Here is a 22,555-nt window from a genome sequence, read left to right on the forward strand (position 1 = left end):
CTCTCATTGCATAACAGATGGGCGTAGCTACCGTGACATCACCTGTTTGTTTCTGCACTGAGAAAATGAAGCCAGGGTTTTGCTACTTCCTGGTTGACATCTTGGATTTTTGGAGCCAGTGATGCAAAATCGTTGGAGGGGGGCGGAGCCACACGAGCAGCGATTGGTCAGACGGATTGAGAGGCGGGCCCTCTCTGCCCGCCCACATTTACCGCCTTCTGCTCACTTCGTCTGTATCGTCGCTGCCGACTGTCAATCAAGCCAGCCACGCCCCTTGCCCCACAAAATGTTGCAGATTTTTTAAAAATTCAGTATTGATTTATTTTCAGATTGGCCACCTGATCTCTGGATTTGACTATGAAAACTAATAAGAAAAAAATCCTGAGCTGTATGAATGCAGTATTTCATGATCTGTGATCACTTCTTTTCCAATTCCAGTCTATGGGAGCCAGGGCTTTTTGGAGCCAGCAGCTAGTGGACGTAGTGATGTTGCAGGTTTTTGACACTTCCGGGTTGGCTTCATTTTTCAGGGCCGGTTGCTACGTCCATCTTTTATACAGTCTATGGTTTTAATCCAAGCTTTTCCATTCTATATTTTGGCAGGTGGACCAGCCATGAACCCATGTTGGTGCATGTGAGTCCCTCCCTTTGAAACCTTTAGCCCTCTATGACAAACAGACAAGGAGGTAAACTGTCACACTGTCCTGGAAAAGGGAAATTGGAGTCCAGCATTCAGAAAGTACACCAAAACCCCCCAAAGTATTTTGTTTATTTTTTCACCTACATTGTGCGCACTTGTTTCATTGCAACATGTGTTTATTTTCACATCTTACAGCCAATTTTATGCGCAAAGTTTGCTCCAAAGCAGAGACAGAGCAACTCAGGATGAGGTTAAGCAAGTCGACGACAACACATGACGGCCATTTAATGTATTTCACAATGCGAGTGTGGGCTGAAGGTTGTGGTTTAATTTTTGTTTTGTTGGCTCTCATGTGCACAACCTTTGTGGTTGTAAATTATGATGAATGTGTTTTGTTCTGAGATGCTGGTGCTTATTTGACAACCAACGATTTTGAATGTTGCATAAAAAAATCTTTAAAATATCAGCAAAAATTATTTATAAATGTCATCATTTGCAAAGTTCAGTCCTATCAGTTCTAAATATGTGGTTTAAGCTCATGCTTTTAATTGTATTTTTCCTCCTTTTCTTATTCCCTTATCTTGTGTTCCTGTGTTTTATATTTTCTGAGAAATGGAGGCAATAAATGTAGTAAACAGGCTGAGGTTAGTGTGTTATTTTGCGGTGCTGTTGTTGAATCAGTTTTTATTGGTGGAGCAGCAGACTGTCCGTGTAAATACATGTGATTAATGCAGTCACATGAGCACCTACACATGCAAGGTGAGAAACAAATAAAAGCATCAATGAATGCATGCAAATGGCACACCGAGGCAGATACTTCACACATGTTCAGGCACGATCGGATGGCAAAAGGTACAAGCTCATATACGTGGGTTATAAAAAATGTAGTTCCTTTTTTGGGACACTTTAATTGAACTATGAAACGACGGTTTTGTGCTTTTCCATATAAACATTTCACACCACCAGTTCACACCACGGAGATTTGTTTTTGTTCCCAGTGTTGGAAAACTGTAGGAGGCCTCATGGGAGACGGAGTGTCCCAGACCAGTCCATCCGCCGCTCATCACGTTTGATGTTTTTACTGTAAAGATGTTTTTCTCCTCTCTGTTGCTGTAGCACTTTGTCTGAGTTGGCATTCTGCATTTTGTTTGGTGTTACTGGTTTCTTTTTTATGACTTTTTTGCTCCTTAATTTTCTGATCTGCTCTGTTTAGTCCTCTTAACTGCTCATTACACTCTCACTGGTCAGTGCTATAAAGTGAACCACTTAATTGAGTCAAACTTCAAGTCTTCAACTCGTCAATAGGTAGAAAAAAGTTTGCAGTTTTTATCAAGATACAATCATTTCTTGGTGCGATCATTTTGTTTGCAGACGATACATTAGAATTTTAATACAAACGTTAATGTTGGTTGCAAAAAGTTTACTTTTGAACACATCCATCCATCCATCCATCCATCCATCCATTTTCTTGTCGCAGATCTTGTCCCCAGCTATGTTTTCCAGCTCCTCCTGGGGGATCCCAAGGTGTTCCCAGGCCAGATGAGATATACAATCAATCCAGCGACTTCTGGGTCTCCTACCAGCTGGATGTGCCAAGAAGACCTCCAAAGGAAGTCGTCCAGGAAGCATCCAAATCAGATGTCCGAACCACCTCAGCTGACTCTTGACACAAAGGAGCAGCGACTCGACTCCAAACTCCCTTTGACTGTGGGGGCTCCTTACTTTTTCTCTAAAGCTGAGCCAAACCACCCTATGGAGGAAACTCTTTTCGGCCGCTTGTACCTGCGACCTCGTTCTTTCTGTCACTACCCAGTGTTCATGACCATAAATGAGGGTTGGAACCTAGATCAACTGGTAAACCAAGAGCTTTGCCTTCTGGCTGAGCTCCCATGATCTGGCACAACTCTGGCATTACTGTTGAGAGGATTGGATTTTGAGCAAGGGCGAACAAGATCCCAAGATACCTCCCTCCACCCAGAGGGGGCACTCCATCAGTTTCCAGCAGAGAACCATGACCTTGGGCTTGGAGGTGCTGACTCTCGTCCCGGCAGCTTCAAACTTGGCTGCAATCCACCCCAGTGCTTGGTGAAGGTCATGGTTCGATGACACCAACAGAACCATCATCATCCATAAAAAGCAGAGACATGACCCTGAGTTCCCCAAACCGGACACCCTCCTCACCCCGGCTGTGCCTTGAGATCCTGTCCATGAATGTCATAAACAGGATTGGAGACAAGGAACAGTCCTGGCGGAGGCCAACACCCACTGGAAGTGTGTTTGACTTTGTGCTGAGAATGCGAATTTTACATTAACAGTAAGAAAAATATATATTATATACTACATAAAATGTACTTGGAATGCAATGCCTTAAAACTCTGCAATAAATGACAATGAAACATGAGTCAGAAACATAAACACAAGACAAGAAATGATGTCAGACACTTATACATTTCTGTTATGGGATGAAAACTGCTGTAGAGACTCTATCCAGCGTGTTCTGACACATTTATCCCAGACATGTCTCATTCTGCTTAATTCCTATTTTAATCCTTTTCCAGCAAACACCAGATCACACACACACTGACGCAAACACACATTTCCCGTTCACTACCGACATTACCGTGGCTGATCCGATCAGAAAGGGGCAGCAGGAAGTTTGTTGGTTCCCACCTTGCATCAAAATTACTCTCTACATGTGTTGTGAATGATCACTTGTGATCGGATTTCAATTTCCTGCTCTTTATTTAAATTGGAACGCACCATATTTCTGTTTGCAAAGACCAAACGTGCTGCTTTTAGCTGTCAGGAGTCCGCAATGCTCTTCCCATACTTTCCGATTTAGCAACGATTTCAGCTGGATATGCTTCTTGGCACTATCCAGGCAAACTAAATTGTTTGAGATGTTTGACACACTCCATGTATCTCTATGGACTTTTCTAACTTTGCAGACATTGTTCAAGTTGGCTCATGCAATTTAAAGGTCCAATTTGGGGTAAATCCATTTTTATTGTGGTTTGCAGTTGGAAATGTAAAATAAAAGCTATAAAAGACTGTAAGAATTCAACCCGGGTGCTGTGTAAACACCTAACTAACCAATAGTTATCCAGTTACAACTGACAACATGTTCTACCTGAAAGGGTCGGAAACAGCAGTTTTCACAGAAAAACAGCAAGTTTAGATCAGGACTAAAAGCAGGGGCTACATTGTCATGGTATTCTGAGCTGAAAAAAATAAAAGACAACCTGTGGACTGTGATGTCACTCATTGGTTTCTAAACTAATGTTTTGAAGCCACCAGAGTTTGGCCGTCATTATCTTGGTCTTTTGAAACATGTGAGTAGTGAACCTGAATCTAACAACACTACCCATAGTGATACGATAGCCTCCAGCTTTATGGCCTTTTTTTTTTTTTTTTTTTTAAATTCTAGATTCTCCGCATTTACTAAATGAACATCATACTGTATTGAAGGAGACGCAAAACAAGATATTCAGACCATAAAACTATGAGGAAAATATTTACTGAAGTAGCAAATCAGGTGTGAAGTCGGGTCATTTTCTCAAAGACTTCTATACAATCAGACTTCTAGTCGCCCCCTGCTGGATGTTAGAAACAATGCAGGTGTATTGCACTTCAGCATTGGTTTTACCTTTTAAACCTGTACAGCCATCTTTTCTATACAGTTAATGCAAAAGAGCTGCAAAAGGTGCTAATACCTGGGCAAGGCTATCTGGTCTTTTTGTAAGCCAGTACTGCATCTTTTGTTATCAGAGACTGATTACAGTGATCTGAGCTCCTACTTCTCTATATAAACAATAGCATCCATCCATCCATTATCTAGACACCGCTTAATCCTCTCTAGGGTCGTAGGGGGCTGGAGTCTATCCCAGCTGACTCAGGGTGAAGACAGGGGACACCCTGGACAGGTCGCCAGTCTATCACAGGGCTACACTTAGAGACAGACAACCAAGCACACTCACATCCTCAACATGTTTTTGGACTTTGTGGGAGGAAACTGGAGAACCCGGAGAGAACCCACGCTGCATGGAGAGAACATGCAAACTCCACACAGAAAGATCCCGGGTGTCCTCACCGGGACGTGAACCGGCGACCTTGCTGTGAGGCAATGGTGCTAACCACCGAGCACCTTGCAGCCCAGCACTCAACCAATTAGTAAACTATGTAGGTACATCAATTATGTTCTTTGACAACAAATTTATACCAAATGTTCTTTGAGAAACAAATAAAAAAGAACGAATAGAGCGTCGATACGATGTCTGGATGCAAGGTTATACAAGGTATTGCCAGTTAATGAGGATGACACGTCAAATCTTCAATTAAGACGTCTTTAAAAACAAAAACATAAAATATCCAAAACCTTCAATTATCAAACATCGACAGATCCTGAGGGTCATACGAGGGCGCTGAGCTTAAAGCGCGCCATACCTCGGCGTGTTGGCAGAAGACCAAAGCTTTGATTCGAGCCGTCCTGTAATTGTACGCTTGTGACCCGGAGGCCTCAGCGCTCATCAAACTGTCAGAGTTCAACACGTCTGCACCGTCGGAGGCTCGGTGTGTGCGTTTAACCTAAAGAATCAGGGTGTCGACGGAAAAAACTGAAAGGAACATGTGGGGACTTAAGTATCTGCATGTGTTCTGAAAACTGGTGCTCGGGTTTGTGGTTTGTGTGTCAGAGCGCATATATGTGAACGTATATGTACTTATGTGTACAGTATATAAGCACGCAGTCAGTATGTCAGTGTGTCAGACATCAGCACGCAGACTCAGACATTTCACAGTAATTGCAGACTGAATCTGGAGAAACTTCACCGCACAAGTCAATCAGGTTTAATGATTCTGTCGTCTCGATTCGTATACGAATGTTCAAAGAATGTTTGTCTGTCTGGATACGAAACACCTGCAAAAAACTCATTTATATATATGTATTTAAAACTAAGTGAATCCGCCTGTCTTTGTAACATTAGAGATTGTGATATGTGAAACAAAAAAATCGACTTTTCAAAATGTTAGAGTTTGATCAAGGAACCGAAATAGAAACAGGACCCATGTAGGAATAAGCAGAAATCTCAAGTTATTTTTGTTTTTATTTCCTATCTATTCGGGAAAAATGAGACATTCATCAGTCAGTTAGCTTCAATAGAAGAAGTGTAGAAGAAGGTTGGTTGCTTCGTTGTAGAAATACAACAGAGGCGCAATCAAAGAACAGCAAACGCAAAAAGTAGGACCAAAGATTTCTTCGATTGAATCGACAAGCAGGCAGAAGAGGTGGTTGAAAGTGGTCAAAACATAGTTTAGGGTTTTTGTCATGTGACAGGAGTTTGAGGAATCAGAAAAGGACACATAAATACTGATTAGACCCAACCAGGAAGAGAACGTTTCTACCAGACGTCTCCAAACAAACCGTATTAATGTGGACGTAGTTGTCATCCGACTGATTAACACTGTGAGTGGGAAGAAAGTGCAAAGTAAGCTGAAGACGTTATTTATTAGGAATATGTTTGGAAAAATAGTCCCGACATCCTAAACCTTAATTGTTGTCATTTTTATGGCATTGTCAACATTTTGGTCCATTCTGAAATATCTCATAAACTATTGGACAAACAAGGCCTGAAGGGAACATCAACAGTGATAATTCATGGAATGTTTGACAGATTCATTTGAATGCGTCAAATGCAAACATCCATTACAGAATGCAGTGAAAATGTAAAGTTTAGTGCCATGAACAAACCCAACAGTGCTCCCTTCCTGGTTCACAACAGCCAATCACATCCCTTGTGAATGGAGCCATTTAACCTGCCATTGCTCCTTTAGCTTCAGTGCAGGTCTCTTAAGATCGACTAGTCCAAGGCCACCAAGGCCGTCATCCAAGCTCAAAGACGTCTCCCAGTAGATGCTATTTCTTGTGGGGTTCTTATGCGATGTGTTTCTATGGTCTGAAAACACCAACAATTCTGTGGCAAACATCTGTGAGAGCTGACAGACATTACATCAGGATGCACAGAGGCCGATGTAACGACCCCATCTTATCCAAGCTATTCATACCAGCAAGTTCTTCCTGGTTGCCCTTCATGCATCTCTGGTTTTATTCTTGTTTTACATGTACCAAGATTACATAATTCTTTTATACTTTATTTTTTCCCCCCATTTGTCAGTGTAAATGTTTAATATTTAATTTGCTTAATATTGCATTGTTTAGCAGTTTGGACCACTTATTTCTAGAGGTCTTTGAGGTAGGCAGTCTTTGAGTCTGGACAAGAGCTTCAATCACATTTAAACTCAAATCTGAAACACTTAAACTGATAAAAACTTGCAAACAGATTCTTGCAATAGTACAAAATGTCTGAATTGCTACAAAATCAGTGTAAAGCATTGCAGGTTGGTCAGAACTACTTGGGAGTTGGTTGTACTGTTTAAATGCATCTGTATGGGAACATCTGCTATAGAGTAATGGTTCCAGTTCTATGAGTCCACGCGTCACCATTAGTTGTTTGGGCCGTGGCCACCTCAGGTCACCCCTTAGCTATGCCCCTGCATCGGCTCAAACTCTTCCATAGGTGTTCAGTTGGGTTGAGATCTGGTGACTGTGAAGGCTGTCATATATGATTTACATACTTTTTATATTTATTAAAGCATTCATTGTCCCCCTTTTGACCTTCGGATGGATCCACCGTCATCCTAGAAAGGATCACCCAGAAGAACTTTGCACTGATTTGCAGTCATCCTTACCTCTAAGTGGACCCAAACCAAGGCAGCAAATGCTCCCACGGCATAACAGAACCACCAGATCTCCTTGTTGTAGGGGTCAAGAGTTCAGGATTTTACTTTCTGTATTTGCCGTGAAAAAGGCATCATCCACAGAGGGACACTCAGTTGTGTTTGTGTGCTGGAAAATGGTAGTGATGCTGCTCAGAACGTTAAAACAATCCCCTTATTTGTTTCAATGCATATAATTTTAAATCATCAGTCGAGTACATTTTCTCAGCTTTTTTTAGTCTGGTCTGGTTTGTAGCACAGACGGTTATTCATACACACATAGAGAGACAAAAAAACTCCCTCTTTTGTTTGACAGATCAAGACGAATCAGTCTGGTGTCGCAGACAAATTCTCAATTATCCAGAGAGACCTCAGTCAGATGATTTTCTTGCGTCTGTGAGGAAGCTGAATCACTGTCATACCACCTACCGCTACATGCTGCTGCTTTTGGTGTTTTCTTTCCCAGAGCAAGTCACTACATGTCCTTAAATTAACTTCACACACGGTGAGCACGAGTGTGTCTGAGTGTGTGAAGGAGTAAAAAAAAAAAAAAACTGCTCCACATGCTTCTGTCTGGGCCATAAACGTCTGCATGTCTTCATCCATGTATTTGTCTTTGCATTGTGTGTCTGCTGTGTGTGTGTGTGTGTGTGTGTGTGTGTGTGTGTGCGTTGTGCCCACCGCCGACCACAGGAAGAGTGGGAGCACAGCGAGGAGAGGTGGACCACGGAGCGGTTAACCTCATGACATCACGAGCTGCGAGGCGATTGGCTGCCGTCGGAGGCTGGAAGGTTTATAAGCCAACCAGGGGCAGAGCTGTCAGCAGCAGCATCACCGAGCAGCGAACAGCATCCAGGGAAACCCAGGAGATAAACTAAAAAGACAAAAACCACGTCTGTGCGCTCCCGCTCCACTCCTGAAGCTTCCTCCGACTGCAAACCAGGTCAGAATGATCCCCGAATGTTGTGTGTGCTGTTTATTTAATGGTGTTTTTTTTGCAGAACTGTTGAGAGGTTCATGTTTGTGCTGCATAAATGTGCATTTTTAGGCTTGGATTCAGGAGCTTGCATTGTGAAAAAGCTCAATAACAGGTAGCCAGAAGTAGAAATATCTTAATATACCTTCATTCTGGGGATGTTAATCCGTTTTTTGGTGTCACTTTTAAACATTCATGCATAAAAAAAAGGTCCCAGTTGTTACAGTTTTGTGAGGAAAATCGTGGACCTACCACAGAAACCCCATCCATCAACCTGTGGGATAAACCTGAACACCAACTGTGCACCGGACCTCAAACCTGCACTAATGTCCCTGTGTGTAGATCTCTGCAGCCAGGATCCAAAATAGACTGGAGGTAGCAGCAGATTAGAGGTTTTTAGGAATGATGTGTTTACTTTTAGTCATGTGGAGCAGGTTCTTAGTGGGTTTGTGAAGATGCACTCAATCGAAAAGCACGTTTAAGCTCCTAAAATACAAAATAAATGTTTAATTCTGATGATTTGATGACTTTCAACTGAGAATCAAATGAAAAAAATCTGCTGGTTTGGTGATAATTTAAACTCAAATCAAAAACAAATCAACTTTTTAAAGTGTTTTTAAGAGATAAATGTAATTTATTGTTATAGAAATATAGAATAATAGCAGAAACTCTGCAAACAAGCTGCAGCTTCATTTGAACATACATGATTATCTGAAATGAAAACCTAAACTCACATTAAACCCACAGGAGGGTTTGGTTATCCGCTGTAAAGTCGCTGCAGTTTATTGCAGCCAATTACAAGTTCTTTTTTTAGGACTTTACAGCCGGCCCGTAATTGGTCGGAGGTAAAATCGGGGGCGTTTGATTGGCCGATTAGTGTCACAGTGACACCAGGGGCAGGAAGAGGAAGCTGTGGGCAGCAGGAAACTAACCTCTGGATTATGTGTCACATCATCAGGACAAACGCTGACTAACCACACCGACGACACAAACACACATTGTTAGATTTTTTTAAAATATTGTCAGCCTCAGCAGGGGTTTTCAAATTAAAATGAATCCAAACTTGATGCAGACATTTTTCTCTGTCCTGCCTTCGAGGGATTTCAGTTCCTGTAATGAAAGAAACCGAGTGAACTGTCAGAGATTTATGCTTTTTTTCAGGAGGTTTCAATGCATTTGAGCAAAAACTAAAGCAGAGAGATTAAAATCTTCTGTTTGAGGCCCAGAGGCATCCTGGTGAGCTTAGCTGGAAACCTTTGGGCCTTTTTTCCTTCCATTGGTTCCCAAACTGTTTCTCTACTATAAAAGTTAGATGCAAAAGTCAAGCGAGGATGTTTTCAAATGATCAGTCAGCTTTGTGAATTATTAAATGGATAAAGCAAATCAATATTTGGTGCAAAATAGCACACAGTTTGTGAAGGCAGCTTCTGTGGATTTAGACTCTCTGTCTGTTTATTCAACTTCGTGATGTTGAGATCGGTGCTCTGTGGAGGCCAAACCATCTGTTGCAGCATTTCTGTCATTGAAAACAGGTTCTTTCTGACTCTGATTATATGTTTGGGCTTCTTGTCCTGCTGCAGAATGAATTAGGTTCTAATCTGAGGGTATTAGATGACAGATAAAGTGCAAAAAAACAAACCTTATTTATGTAATTCTGGTGCTTCCAAAGGTGCTCATTGGTCACAGTTTGCTAGAAAGTCAATAAAACTGCTTAATTTCAACAGTTTTTAGAATAATACAAAGAAAAATGATTCAGTTTTTTTTAACAATACATGAGACAAAGTTTGAAGAAAAGTTTCCCTGGTTGCTTGAAACATCACAATGAGGACAAAAATCCAGGAAGTCAGCGCTCCCAGCATGAAAATAGTCCCTTAAAACCAAAATGTTTTAGTTTTTCACTTTGCTCTTTGTTTAAATCTAAAAAAAAAAAAATAGACAAAAGACATTAATTATTGAGTGCGGTTGACATGTTTTGTCACTTTTTCCTCCACGTTTCCACCCTTTATGCTAAGCTAAGCTAATCCCCCGCTAGCTTTAGCTTTGACATGCAAATAAGGGCGTGGTATCAAACCTCCTGTTTGGTTTCTGCAAGAAAGCAAATAAGCAGATTTCGCTTTAACCACAACAGCAACAAAGCAAACCCTAAACCTTCATCTAACATTAACCCTAAAACCCAACTCCAAACCCTCAAACATAAAAGACAAAAATGTCCTCAAAGTCTGAAGCGTCGGCCTCAGAAACACCAGAACACACACAAACACAGCTCCGCTTCCCGCCGCTGTAATTGTGAGGTTGTTTTTAAACGCTAAAAATGTGAATTTAATCCCCAAACGGCCACATTGAGATAAAGACGGGACTCAAGGACGGAACACGAAGCGTTCCTCGCAAAGATAAACGTACCAGAATACACCCGCGTACAGTCATATGGGCGTCTGTCATGTTTTAGCTGCGCTGTGGCTTTCCAGTTATAACCCTGTGAATTACACAGTATAGGAAGAGTCCATCATTAAAGATAGAAGCAGCCACTCAGACCGGTCCGCCCACAGCATGCAAAAAGTAAAGCAGACGGGGAACGACGGAAGAAGAAGTTTATCTGGAAAGCTTCTGTTAGCGAGGTTCAAAAATACAAAAGGTAAAAAGCAGAATCTACTTTAGTGTCTCATAAACGGAGCAAAATGAGCCACATGAGCTGCAATTCTCACTAAAGTATTAAATTTGTAATATTCAGCAACTGAAAATAGTCTCTAACAAATGCACAGTTTACTCCTGTTTTGATGTTTTGCATTTAAAGCTACAATGCTCCACTTTTTCTAGAAAATTATGGAGCCTGAAAAACAAAACTATATAATTCAGATTTTTAAGGATTTACGTCATAGGGAGCCACAAAAGGGATGAACCAACATATTGTTTGTGGAGAATAGCGTCCTTTTCTTGGAAACCTTTTAGCATTTTTGACAAACTGACGCTTGTTTGTGGAAAAATCCTGAATCAAGGTGTAAAATTTGAGATGATTTCTGCTGGTTTTTGTTTGAAAAAACTAAAAAAAAATCTAAGAACTACAAAACAGATGCACTGAGCTTGTAAAGTTTGGTTAAGGTGCGGTATGGTTAATTGTAAGCTAAGCTAAGCTATGCTAAGCTATGCTAAGCTAAAAATTTACATGTTACAGCAGCTGGATGCTAAAATAAAAATATAAAAAAGTCTATTTGCACCTTTACCATGTTCAGATAGAACGTTAACACTGTTCATATGTCCTTAGAAAGTACTTTACAGAATAACTGAAGCAAACGTAAACTCCGCTCAGGCCGTAGTGACTCTGACGGTTTCAGCCAAACGCCCACGAGCTAATTCCACCTCCCTCTGAATCACACCTGTTATTTTCTCACATCTTCTGGACCGGGATCGGCCCGAAACCTCCCGTCTCATAGTTTAAGAAACCACATTCCAGAACGATGTGATTATCCCGCCGTGATGACAGAGAAAATGTTTTACTGTATCGAAACAGCATCGTCAAAAGACACATAAGTGCTCTTCTGTGGCCTGTAATTAGGGCCTTAATGACTTCCTGTGACATACCGAGGCCAGCGAGCAGTCATGTGACCGAGCGGCTTCCATTTTTAGGAAGGAATCTGGCAGCTGAGATTGACGGAGCTCCCTTCCAGTTTGACATGTCATTGTGTTTCCTGTGAAGTTATGGCCGTCAGAGCAGCGTTTTGGCGCCGGCGGAGCTCTGCGTGTCATGATTATGTTCCATTGTTTTATTGTGTAGTGCGACGATGTTTTATTGTGCGACTTCAACCTGCGTGTTTCTGGTTTTGTCCCCCGTCCAGACACCACACTGTGACACAATGAAAGTGGCTGTTGTTTTTGTTCTGCTCTTCGCCACAGTCCTCTGCCGGCCGGTGAGTCATTTTATCGTCCGTCAAAATCATACGTTTCACTCGATGTTTGCGTTGCTTTATGGTACATTTTTTGTTCATTTTGTGTGTTCGTTTTTGTGTGTTTTCAGGCGAGAAAAGTCTCTGACAGCTCAGAGAGCTCTGAAGAAGTGGTGAGTGTCTGAGGAGATGCTGGAGGGTTTACGGTTGGCATTGGTAGTTTTAAAAGAGGCTGATGTTCATGATGTTCGTCTGGTCCACAGGTGAGGCGACCAGCACCTCCCGCCCTCAGAAAACAGGCTCTGGTGGCTCCTCAGGCTCCTGCAGCACCTGTGCAGGTAAAAAGAACAACAACTCTCATTTAATGGTTTCATATGTCCTGTAATGTTTCTACTTGGGTTTCCTTCTCAACTGCAACCAGAAATCTGGTTCTGCACATCAGAAATAGAAAATTGTATTCCACATGTTGTTTCTGACGACCATGAAACTCACCCTGAGCCAATTTAAAATGTAGTTTTAAGGAAAATTGTTGATGTTTTACTTTCATACATACTTCCTCCAATATAATGTTAGTTAAGTAAAAGTATACGAGTATGATCAGGAAAATATAGACAAAGAATCAAACGTACAAAGTGCAGAAAACTGTCCTCTGTGGCTGTTATACTATTCAATATTTTAGAACAGAATTTCTTTATTGTCATTGCATTTTCAGTAAAATTAGTCGTGTTATAATTAGACTAAAATTCTCAAGGTATTGATTTTACTGTCGTAGCTGGTTGAGCTCATTTTTAAATATATTATAAAGAGCTACAGCAAGTAATGATTGATCTACTGATTCTTTTTTGACAGTAAAAGTACTCATATTATAATGTTTATCGCAACTAACCAGAGACCAAAGCAACAATCCAATCACATTTGAGAATCTGAAACCTGCATTCTCCAATCAAAAGTGACTCAAAGTCTTTTCAAAGTAGCTACAAATACGTTTCAGCTTTTAGAAAAAAAAAAAAATGACAGCATCTTTTAGGCATTTAATGTCTTTTGCATGCAAGTAGAAGTGATTTTCCACCACGGTACCTGACTCACAGCAAACCCATGGTAGGTTCGACTGGTTGTTAACTGGGAATCAACAAAAGTACAGGTGAAATTGCCTAACTGATAATCGGAGATGACAGGTTCCAAATATGACACACACATCAGGAACAGCATGGATTCAGCCCACCAGGATTATTTCAGCTGGCCATGGCAGCACAGCTTACTTGTGGAAATCCTGCAGCACTACTGCATGCTTGCATCTCAATATAGTTTATTTTGAAGAGTGAAATGCTTTAAAATTAACAAGAGAAGAACTGATGGAAGTAGAGCTTCTTCTTTTGCTGAGAAAACTGTTGCACCGTGCAGTTGGTAAAGTCACCAACCAGCTGTCAAACCTTATTTTCAACGATTTTCTTTGTAAAAACCAATAAAAACTTTAATACATACACTAGAGTTCTGCTAAGTAGCAGAGGTCCAAACACTAAGTAATCTCCTCTGACTGGGGTTTTCTTCAGGCATAAATAAAAAAAAAGTGTGAAAAGAGGATTAAGCTAATTCATTATCTCTCCGATGTTGCAGAAGGTTGCAGCAGCAGCCGGATCAGACGAGAGCGCAGAGAGTTCGGACGAGGACGAGGTGAGAGATCAGCAGTTTAAAATCACAATCAGTCATAATTAATCAGCACCGCTAGTCATTTACAACTTTCAACAATTCTTTTTTTTGTTTTTTGCAGGCGGCGGTGGAAGAGGCTCCAACAGAAGTCAGTTCTGACAGCACAGCTTCCAACTCAGACACAGCTTCAGTCAGCAGCAAGACCAGCGAAGACAGCGACGATGACGACGACGACGAAGCAGAGGAGAGCGTGAGTACAAACAAATCTGCTCTAGATGCTTTTTCAGTTGCTTTCTTTCTCATGTTTCTTAGATTTCTCATGGTCAATGCTTGTTGTTTTGATCTTTGCACCGATCAAACTTCAGTAAAATGTTTAAATGTCAAAAGCAAAGTGAGCCAATGAGTTTCCATTTCTACTCTTCAACCCTCTGACATCTCACCTCTTACCTCCGTGTCTCCAGGAGACCGAGGAGGAGGAGGAGGAGGAAGAGGAATCCAGCAACAGCTCAGAGTCCGGCGAGTCCTCCACCGCTGCTCCCGCCACCATCATCCCCGTCATCGTGACCGACGAGCCCCTGCTCGAGACCACCGCCGAGCCCATCGAGCCCACCATCGTCACCGACCCGGCCCGAGGCGACAACCTGGGAGGCTACCCCAGCGACTACAAGTCCATCGTCTACGTGGAGGACAAATCCTACCACAAGGTCCCCGTCCCCTACAAGTCCTACGAGTTTGTCGGCGCAGGAAAGAAGATGGCCTACGACATGACCGACGGCAACGAGGTGGAGAAGTCGCTGAAGGTTTACAAGGTACAGGTCAGTTTAGGCTGAGAGTCCAATGACATCCAATCAGGTGCTGGGATGTGTTCGTATTTTCAATATGGTGGACCTTAGCTGCTGCTAAAAAAATATAGTTAATCAGAAACATTTGTTCTCGTTACTCGTCTCGTTTTCATTCTACTAAATTCTATACATACAGAGATGTTAAAAAGATCTTCAGCGTTTTCGCTTCATGACTTCATGTCAACACTTCAATGCCTTTCACTCCTCAGTTACAAAAAAGACACTTTCAGGCTTGTAAGCAGCTCCTTTGAGGACTTGTTCTTCAACATGCCTCTAGCTCCTTCTATTACACTTCAACTGATAACACTGTCACTTCATCTCCTATCAGTGCATCAACTTCAATTGATTCTTCAGCTTGTTTCAGAACTTGCATTTAAACTGATAGATCCACTTCAACTGTTGCTGATTTCAGTGATTCTTTTTCAAATTCCACTTCAAGGTCTTTCAGTGCTTTAGCTGTAAGTGCAAATGAATTGTCTACGAGAGCTGCCACCACCATAAAACCAGATAAGATGAAGAGTTGTTTCTGCAATTTTTATGCTAATTTATATTAAATGGTGCAACAATGGGAAAAGGAAGCGTGCCTCTTTGTCTTAGAACCAAACATACCGATGCATATTGATATGTAGAGTCGATATGAATAAAATATTTGGTATTTAAACTCAAGCAATGCTTCCAGGTCCTTGTTTTTTGTAATTTCACTGGTTCTACCAAAGACCACAGGTTGTCTGGGCCATAAAGTGTTCCACTGATTTACTGTAGTTGTGTATGTCCTGTGGACTTACAAACAACCAAAACAAACTAATCTTCTAATCTTTCCTGGGACCTCCAGGCTCTCCAGGTCCACTCTGACCTCCTGGAAGAAGACACCAGCACCCCAGAGGTGGAGAGCCAGGGCCTGGACACCTCCTCCGGCACATCTCAGGACATCAGCCCCCGCCAGGCCGCCCTTCCGGAGGAGGAGGAGAGCGCCAGCACCAGCGAGTCCACCACCAGCGAGAGCGAAAGCAGCAGCACCCCAGAGGAAGAGGAGGAGGAGGAGGAGAGCGCCAGCACCGCCAGCGACAGCGCCAGCACCAGCCAGGAGTCCGAGGACGAGGAGAGCCAGAGCAGCGAGGAGGCCACGGCCACGCCCGGAGCCGCCGACAGCGACTCAGACGAGAGCGACAGCGCCGAGAGCGACTCGGACGAGGAGGCGGCGGCGGCAACCGACGCCACCACCGACATGCCCGCTGTCATCACCGCCAAATAAGCCCCGCCCACCCAGGAAGTGGAGTGGTGTCAGGTTCACATAAAGAGCTGCATCCAGGTGCAAAGATCCCCCAACCTTAACTTTATTCCACTGCAGGGTCAAACAGGGACAACCAAGTATTATCGATTCTAATGTGTTCGGCCAAAGTCTCCGGGATTGTTTGTGCATCTCTAATGACACAGAAATGTTTTCCTCTGGGTGTTATTTAAATAAACCGATAACTGCTGCATCCTGTGGTCTAGTAGTCCTGGTGAAACCCGTGTTTGATCCCGCAGGGGAAAATGAGGTTGATGTAACTTGATAGGATGTTGAAAACGACGACTGCTACCTGTAACAGGAGGTTACTGACCTCTCGACCTTCGCCTCCCCTCCGGTACTGCAGGGCACAAGGTCACAACTGGAAAAGAACAAAGAACCACAAGTCCTGATATCTACACTAGCACAACAATGCATGCAATCATTAATTAATAACTGCAAACCTACATGTTTTTTTGTGCTTAGTAAATAAAGACAGAGAAATGCAGATGTTTTTTTTTTAAATACTTGTAATCATTTTGAGCATAACACAATTTAAACTTGACATGAAGCCGCACACTCGCTGCCAGTGTGGCTTAGCTTACCTGCTCGCTAATAGTACATTTTGCTGGTGTGGATAAAAGGAAAACTCACCATCCAGTACAGGGTTCAATCAGGTATAGATGCAGTGCACACATACATACAACACAGTCCTGTTTTATTTTTGCACAGTTCCTACCTACACTACATGTTGTTTGTCCCATGTTGTTTACTGTAATGTATCATATTGTACCATTTCTAAAATATTAATAAAGTTCTTTTTAATAAAAAGAAATGCTGGTTGTTTCTGATATATATATTAATCTGAGAGACATTTGACAAGACCAGACTGTCTAAATAAATGGAGAAAATGGGGTTAATGGTCACTGAGACATAAAAACGTGTAAAATGTATAAAATCAACAAACAAATTTGATTAAAGAAACAACAACAACAACTAAGGCTTAAGAACTGTTTCCTCCACAGTTTATACTTCCACCACACATGCACACAGCTCCTTTATACTACACTTGAAACAGTGCAACAAGATTGGCTGGATGTTTCCCAGTTTGGTTGTTATAAAGCAGATTATTGACTTTTTTGAGGGGATAGACAGGACATATGTCATACAATGACTGTCTGTAGTATTGCAGAAAACCCTCCTGTGGGTTTCTATTCTGGCAAGTGTCGACTTTTCCCCTCATAATATCTCTGGAATTGCTCAAACTGCAATAAATTCACTGTGAGTGAATGAAGTTTGTTCTGGAACCTGAACCAGCCATTATTTTAAAGTAATGTTTTCAGAGAACGGCATTATTCCCCAAAATAACATGAGAAATGCCGGTCACTATATCTAATAGACCGTATATATAAACAGTGACTGCAGCCTTTGAAACCACCACAAAAAGCTTTAAACCTGCATTCTTTTTACCAGCCAGCAGGGGGCGACTCCTCTGGCTGCAAAAAGAAGTCAAACTATATGGAAGTCCATGAAAAAATTATTCTACTTCTCTCTGATTTGCTACCTCAGGATTTGCTCCCTCTTCCTGATGAGTTTATAGTCTCAAATGTTTGTTTCAAGACTTTTTGAATACAATATGATTGGTACATTTTGAGGGGCTACAAGGTGGCGCAGTGGGTAGCACTGTTGCCTCGCAGCAAGAAGGTTTGTGTCCCAGTGAGGACACCCGGGATCTTTCTGTGTGTTGTCCCCGTGCAGTTCTCTCTGGGTTCTCCGGCTTCCTCCCACACAGTCCAAAAACATGTTGAGGTTAATTGGTGATTCTAAATTGTCCGTAGGTGTGAATGTGAGTGTGCTTGGTTGTCTGTCTCTAAGTGTGGCCCTGTGATAGACTGGTGACCTGTCCAGGTGAACCTGCCTTCACCCTGAGTCGGCTGGGATAGACTCCAGCCCCCCATGACCCTAGTGAGGATTAAGCGGTGTATAGATAATGGATGGATGATAAATTTTGATATCATTTACAGTAAAGAGGCTTCAAATCGGTGGTCAACAAACCAATGGGGTGTGTCTCTGTTGCTACATTTGTAGGAAGTAGGGGGAAAAAACAACTGGCCTGATTCTGTCCAAAGTTCAAAAATATATCGTCTAATGCATCTAAATTTACATATTTCATCTTAACATATGAAACATACGTATAAAAGTTACAGTTCATGACGCAACTCCCGATCACGAACAGTTCGATCAGTCACCGTGCCTTTTGTGCATCTTCTCTGGCTGCCTGGCGATGTTGGTGAAATGACAAGAGTTCCCATTGTTTCCAGTCTTTAGTCCCAACAACAACAACAACAACAAGGCCATTAATCTCGTCATTTCTAGCGTATACACACAATCCGCAATCATACCTGTAAAAAACCCAACAAGTAATCAGTAAACAACCCCTCAACTAATCTGTAAAAGTTTCTGTTTCAGCTCTGAATCTAACATTTACTCCTTGAATACCCAACTGTATTGAAGTTGCTGCTGTAGCTTTGATTTAATCATGCAACCTGTTGGTTATGGATATATCTGTGGAACAAGGACAGTAAGATGCTGCTGCAGAGTTTATACTTTAGCCATATCAATGCATCAATAGGCATAGAGTCTGACTAATTTTCATATTGAAAGGGATTCTTTAGTATCAACTGATGCTTATATTTGAGGCCCAAACCTGCACGATGCATGTAAGTCAGAGTCTGGTCCCTGCCAGTGCCCTTTATGGGCAGAAATATACAAAACAAGCAGCAATACAAGCTTGTTGAGTAAGACCTAGTATTTGTCTAGACTTCATCTGTTTATGTCTTCTCTTGTGTCAAGCGCAGTATAGACCCATAAATCCATCCTGATTACAGGCTTGGTATCGTCAGCGCCCCCAGACTGCTGCAGAGAAGCCCCTCAGGTGGAAAGACGAGACAGAAATAAAATGTGTTGAGACCGATGCTGCTCCTGTCAGAACTCGAGCTTCTAGTCTAAGAATTAGTGTGTCAAGACATACAGTACGACGAAAGACACTGACGTAATGGTGTGTTTAATTTTATACCATTTTAGTTTAAATATGAGCAGGATTGGGGTTGACAGGAGGAGCTCTAAAATGAAGAAAAAAGACTTGAATGTTATGTTTACACCGACTTGCTTGCTAGGAGACTGAAGTCAATCTGTCTCTGGCCTCCACATAAACAAGCTCCAGAAATGTATCAAGCTCCATTAAATCAAACAAATGGGCAAATCCTGTGTCATCAGCAAACGAGATTAGCTGGCTGGGTGTTACTGTTTAGCTCATTAACTGTTATGAAGTGAAGAGACAACAAACCCAACAAAACGAGCAGCTATGAAACCTGCATTCTTTCCAACTACCAGCAGGGGGCGACTCCTCTGGTTAATAAAAAGACGTCTGATTATGTAGAAGTCAATGAGAAAATCACCCAAGTTCTCCTTTGATCCGTTTTTCCCAAAACATTTTCCTAATTAGTTTATTGTCTCGATTGCTATGTTCAAGGGTTTTTGAGTTTTAAATTTGTAAATTATGGTCCCATTTAGAGAAACATAAAGCAGCAGGTCCCTTCATTTGCCATTAAAGGCTTTAAAACTAAGATCGCAACAGACAAATTCCAAACTCGAGGCGTCCAAAATAACCATCACCGGAGCATGTGATTACTTTGTCCATCTTTTATATACAGTTTGTGGTTAAAACTGAAAACATACAGATATGTCCAAACTTAAAGGACTTAAAGGAGATTTTAAGCACTTCTTTGTTCAGCTTCTGTAAGTTACAAAGTCTCTAGATGGTAACCAAAGCAGACCAGTTCCAGTCTTGTAGCTCCTCTCAGACCTTTGGAGCCGTTGTTTGTGAAACGGTTTAGCATACTGATTGATGTCCTGATCCCGTTAACGCCCTCTTCTTCACCTTGGCGTCATCCCGGACCTTCAGGGAGGCTGCCGACAGCTCATCCGCCAGTGGAGATACGCCTAGGCTCGGCCCTTATGCAGAGAACTAACGCAATAATAAGACGATAACAGGATAATTGTGATGACTGCAGTTATCCATGAGTCACAGTGAGAGATGTGTAATTCAGCTCTGGGATACGAAGAACAGATCAGTAAATCAAGTTGTTAAAGAAAAAAAAACTGAGCAGAGGCCAAGGTGTCAAGAAAAAGAAAAACAGCATTTAAGGCTGCCTTTGGGGATAGAAAGGCTCTAATTTTAAAGTACCGTTGTTACAGAAACTTAGTTGTCATCGATGACTGGAGGGAATAAAACCATTTTACCAGAGGATTTACAGCATTTCTTATTCTTCAGGTGTATTTTCCGTCTCTCATTTGAAAGAAATATATCATATGGCTTCTTTACATGCAAGAGTGATCGTTTAACGTGTTGTTTCAGACGCAGCACTGATGTTGGAGGAAATCCAATTTATCTCAAGGTTAACGTGCATTCAAGATCTTCCACATCCAACTTGGAAAACTCCATCTTTATGAAGCATGCATTCTGCGTGCAAAGTATTGTAAAGTTTAAAGAGACAAGAGTTAAACAGAAACTAGTCCTCCTCATATATCTTGACAGAGTAGGGATTGATCCTGTAGTAATATATAAGGTTTAGTCTTTTGAAATACAGATTTATAGCCTCATTGTGGTTTTACAGGCAACAAAACTGTCACCAGAAACCGGTTTGAAATCCTCAAAAACTGTAATAAAAGACTTCTCCCACTAGATGGGGATACGAGATTAAAATGCATCTATGAAGGGCTTTTGGTTCATCCAGCTGAGATGATACTTTATTGACCCCTGTGGGGGAATTCAGGCATTACAGCAGGTGAACACAAAGTAATAATAATAATAACAACAACAACAATAATAAGAAGAACAATAATAATAATATATTTCCTTTATAAAGTGCTTTTCTTAACGCTCAAAGACGCTGTACAGTGAATAAAAACAACATGCAAATAATAATAATAATAATAATAACAGCAGAAAGCATTAAGTACATTTAAAAACAATTACACATTAAAAGCATTTTTGAAGAGGTGAGTTTTGATGAGTGACTTGAAGGTGGTCAGGTTGGGGCAGTTATGGGTGTTTGGTGGTCAGGAGCTCCAGAGGGTGGGCGTCCGAAGATCGGAGGTTACGAGAGAGGCTGTAGTGGTGGAGCAGCTGGTGAGGTAGGAGAGGGCCTGGTTATGGAGGGCTTTGTGGGTGAGGAGGAGGATTTTAAAATGGATGCGTTCTTTGATGGGGGGCCAGTGTAGGTTTTGGAGGACGGGAGTGATGTGGTCACAGGAGCTGGTGTGGGTGAGCAGGCAGGCGGCAGAGTTCTGGATATGTTGTAGTTTGTTGAGCTGTTTGGTGGGAAGGCCGTAGAAGATGCTGTTGCAGTAATCGAGTCTGGAAGTGATAGAAGCATGGGTCAGGGTTTCAAGGTGAGAGATGGGTGCAGACGGGCGATGTTCTTCAGGTGGAAAAATGCAGTTTTGGTGATGACTGATGTGATGTTCCAGACTGAGATGGGAGTCGAAAATGAGTCCGAGGTTACGGACATGTGACGATGGGGTGAGGGAAGTGCTGTCAATGGTGAGGTTGAAATGACACTTAGTGTAATCTCTGATAGGTGTTGAGTCATTTGGTCTGGAAAATGGCATCCAGCATATTTGTTTAAAATCTGTAAGTTAGCTTGAGATCTGGGAACTGTGAAGGTCTAAACATCATTTTTATCAGACCATCAGTGACCCCTTGGGACATAGACTTAAAAAAGAGGATTGCTGAACCAACTTAAATGCATTTCTTTAACTAGGAACACACAACTGAATGAAGTTTATCCAGTTAGATGTACCAAAATCATCTGACTCCCCTCAAATGAACAATGTGTGCTTCTGTTGATGCCACTAGGGGGCAGTAAAACTATGGTAGTTTTACTTCATTCCAAAACCTAAACTTTACCATAATAGAACCTCCCTTTGTACCTCACAGAGGAAACGTGAAAACTACTGACTGTAATTTATTGTTGTTTTCTGTATTATTTTTGGCCTTTTATGTCTTTGGTATGACAACAGCTGAAGAGAGACTAGAAGGTGAAGGGATGGTGTGGAGTATACGTCCTGGGCTGGATATAAACCTGGATTTCCTGTAGGTTTGGTTATATGGTGTGGACACACCTTACCAGGTGAGGTATTGGGGCACCATGAATGTTCCAGAGACCACATGTGCAGATACCTTTACTAATTTTTTCATACTGTATGTAATGTTTTTTATTTAATGCGTCAGGACGTATAAACACGATCTTCAAACTCTCATCAGAAGTAAAAGACGTTTCCATTGTGTTCAAGATGGTTTATTTATTCGTCGATGCTGTTATATACAACCAGTTAACACCATTTATACCAGAAACAAACCAACAACATGAAGGTATTGTTTTTTTGGCTCCCTGCGCTGCGTTTAATTAAGCGAAAGATAAATTCATAACCCGTAATTAAACCTAACCCACTGCGGCAAGACCTCAGCCT

The 22,555-nt window shown here is 41.8% G+C and overlaps 1 protein-coding gene across 2 annotated transcripts; it reads left to right on the forward strand.

Annotated features, from left to right (window-relative positions):
* Positions 1-8,226: 8,226 nt before the first annotated feature.
* On the forward strand, positions 8,227-16,856 carry spp1 (secreted phosphoprotein 1). 2 transcript variants are annotated; one of them, XM_008298962.1, is made up of 8 exons: positions 8,227-8,354; positions 12,218-12,289; positions 12,397-12,438; positions 12,529-12,603; positions 13,880-13,936; positions 14,034-14,162; positions 14,374-14,727; positions 15,587-16,856. In XM_008298962.1, exons 2-8 carry the CDS (start codon positions 12,236-12,238, stop codon positions 16,004-16,006), a joined length of 1,131 nt encoding a protein of 376 aa, XP_008297184.1. In that variant the 5' UTR covers positions 8,227-8,354; positions 12,218-12,235; the 3' UTR covers positions 16,007-16,856. The 2 variants fall into 2 exon arrangements, with proteins under 2 accessions (XP_008297184.1, XP_008297186.1); XM_008298964.1 differs by having other exon boundaries at positions 14,374-14,721.
* Positions 16,857-22,555: the final 5,699 nt, after the last annotated feature.

Source organism: Stegastes partitus, unplaced genomic scaffold (genome assembly GCF_000690725.1).
Source record: "Stegastes partitus isolate 25-593 unplaced genomic scaffold, Stegastes_partitus-1.0.2 Scaffold1363, whole genome shotgun sequence".
NCBI lineage: Eukaryota > Metazoa > Chordata > Actinopteri > Pomacentridae > Stegastes > Stegastes partitus.

Bases quoted from the DNA above. Each gene is read 5' to 3' on its own strand.
- spp1 (XM_008298962.1), top strand. From the start codon at position 12,236: ATGAAAGTGGCTGTTGTTTTTGTTCTGCTCTTCGCCACAGTCCTCTGC. The intron at 14,163-14,373 runs GTGAGTACAAAC...CCGTGTCTCCAG, and splicing joins ACGACGAAGCAGAGGAGAGC to GAGACCGAGGAGGAGGAGGA. The intron at 14,728-15,586 runs GTCAGTTTAGGC...TGGGACCTCCAG, and splicing joins TGAAGGTTTACAAGGTACAG to GCTCTCCAGGTCCACTCTGA.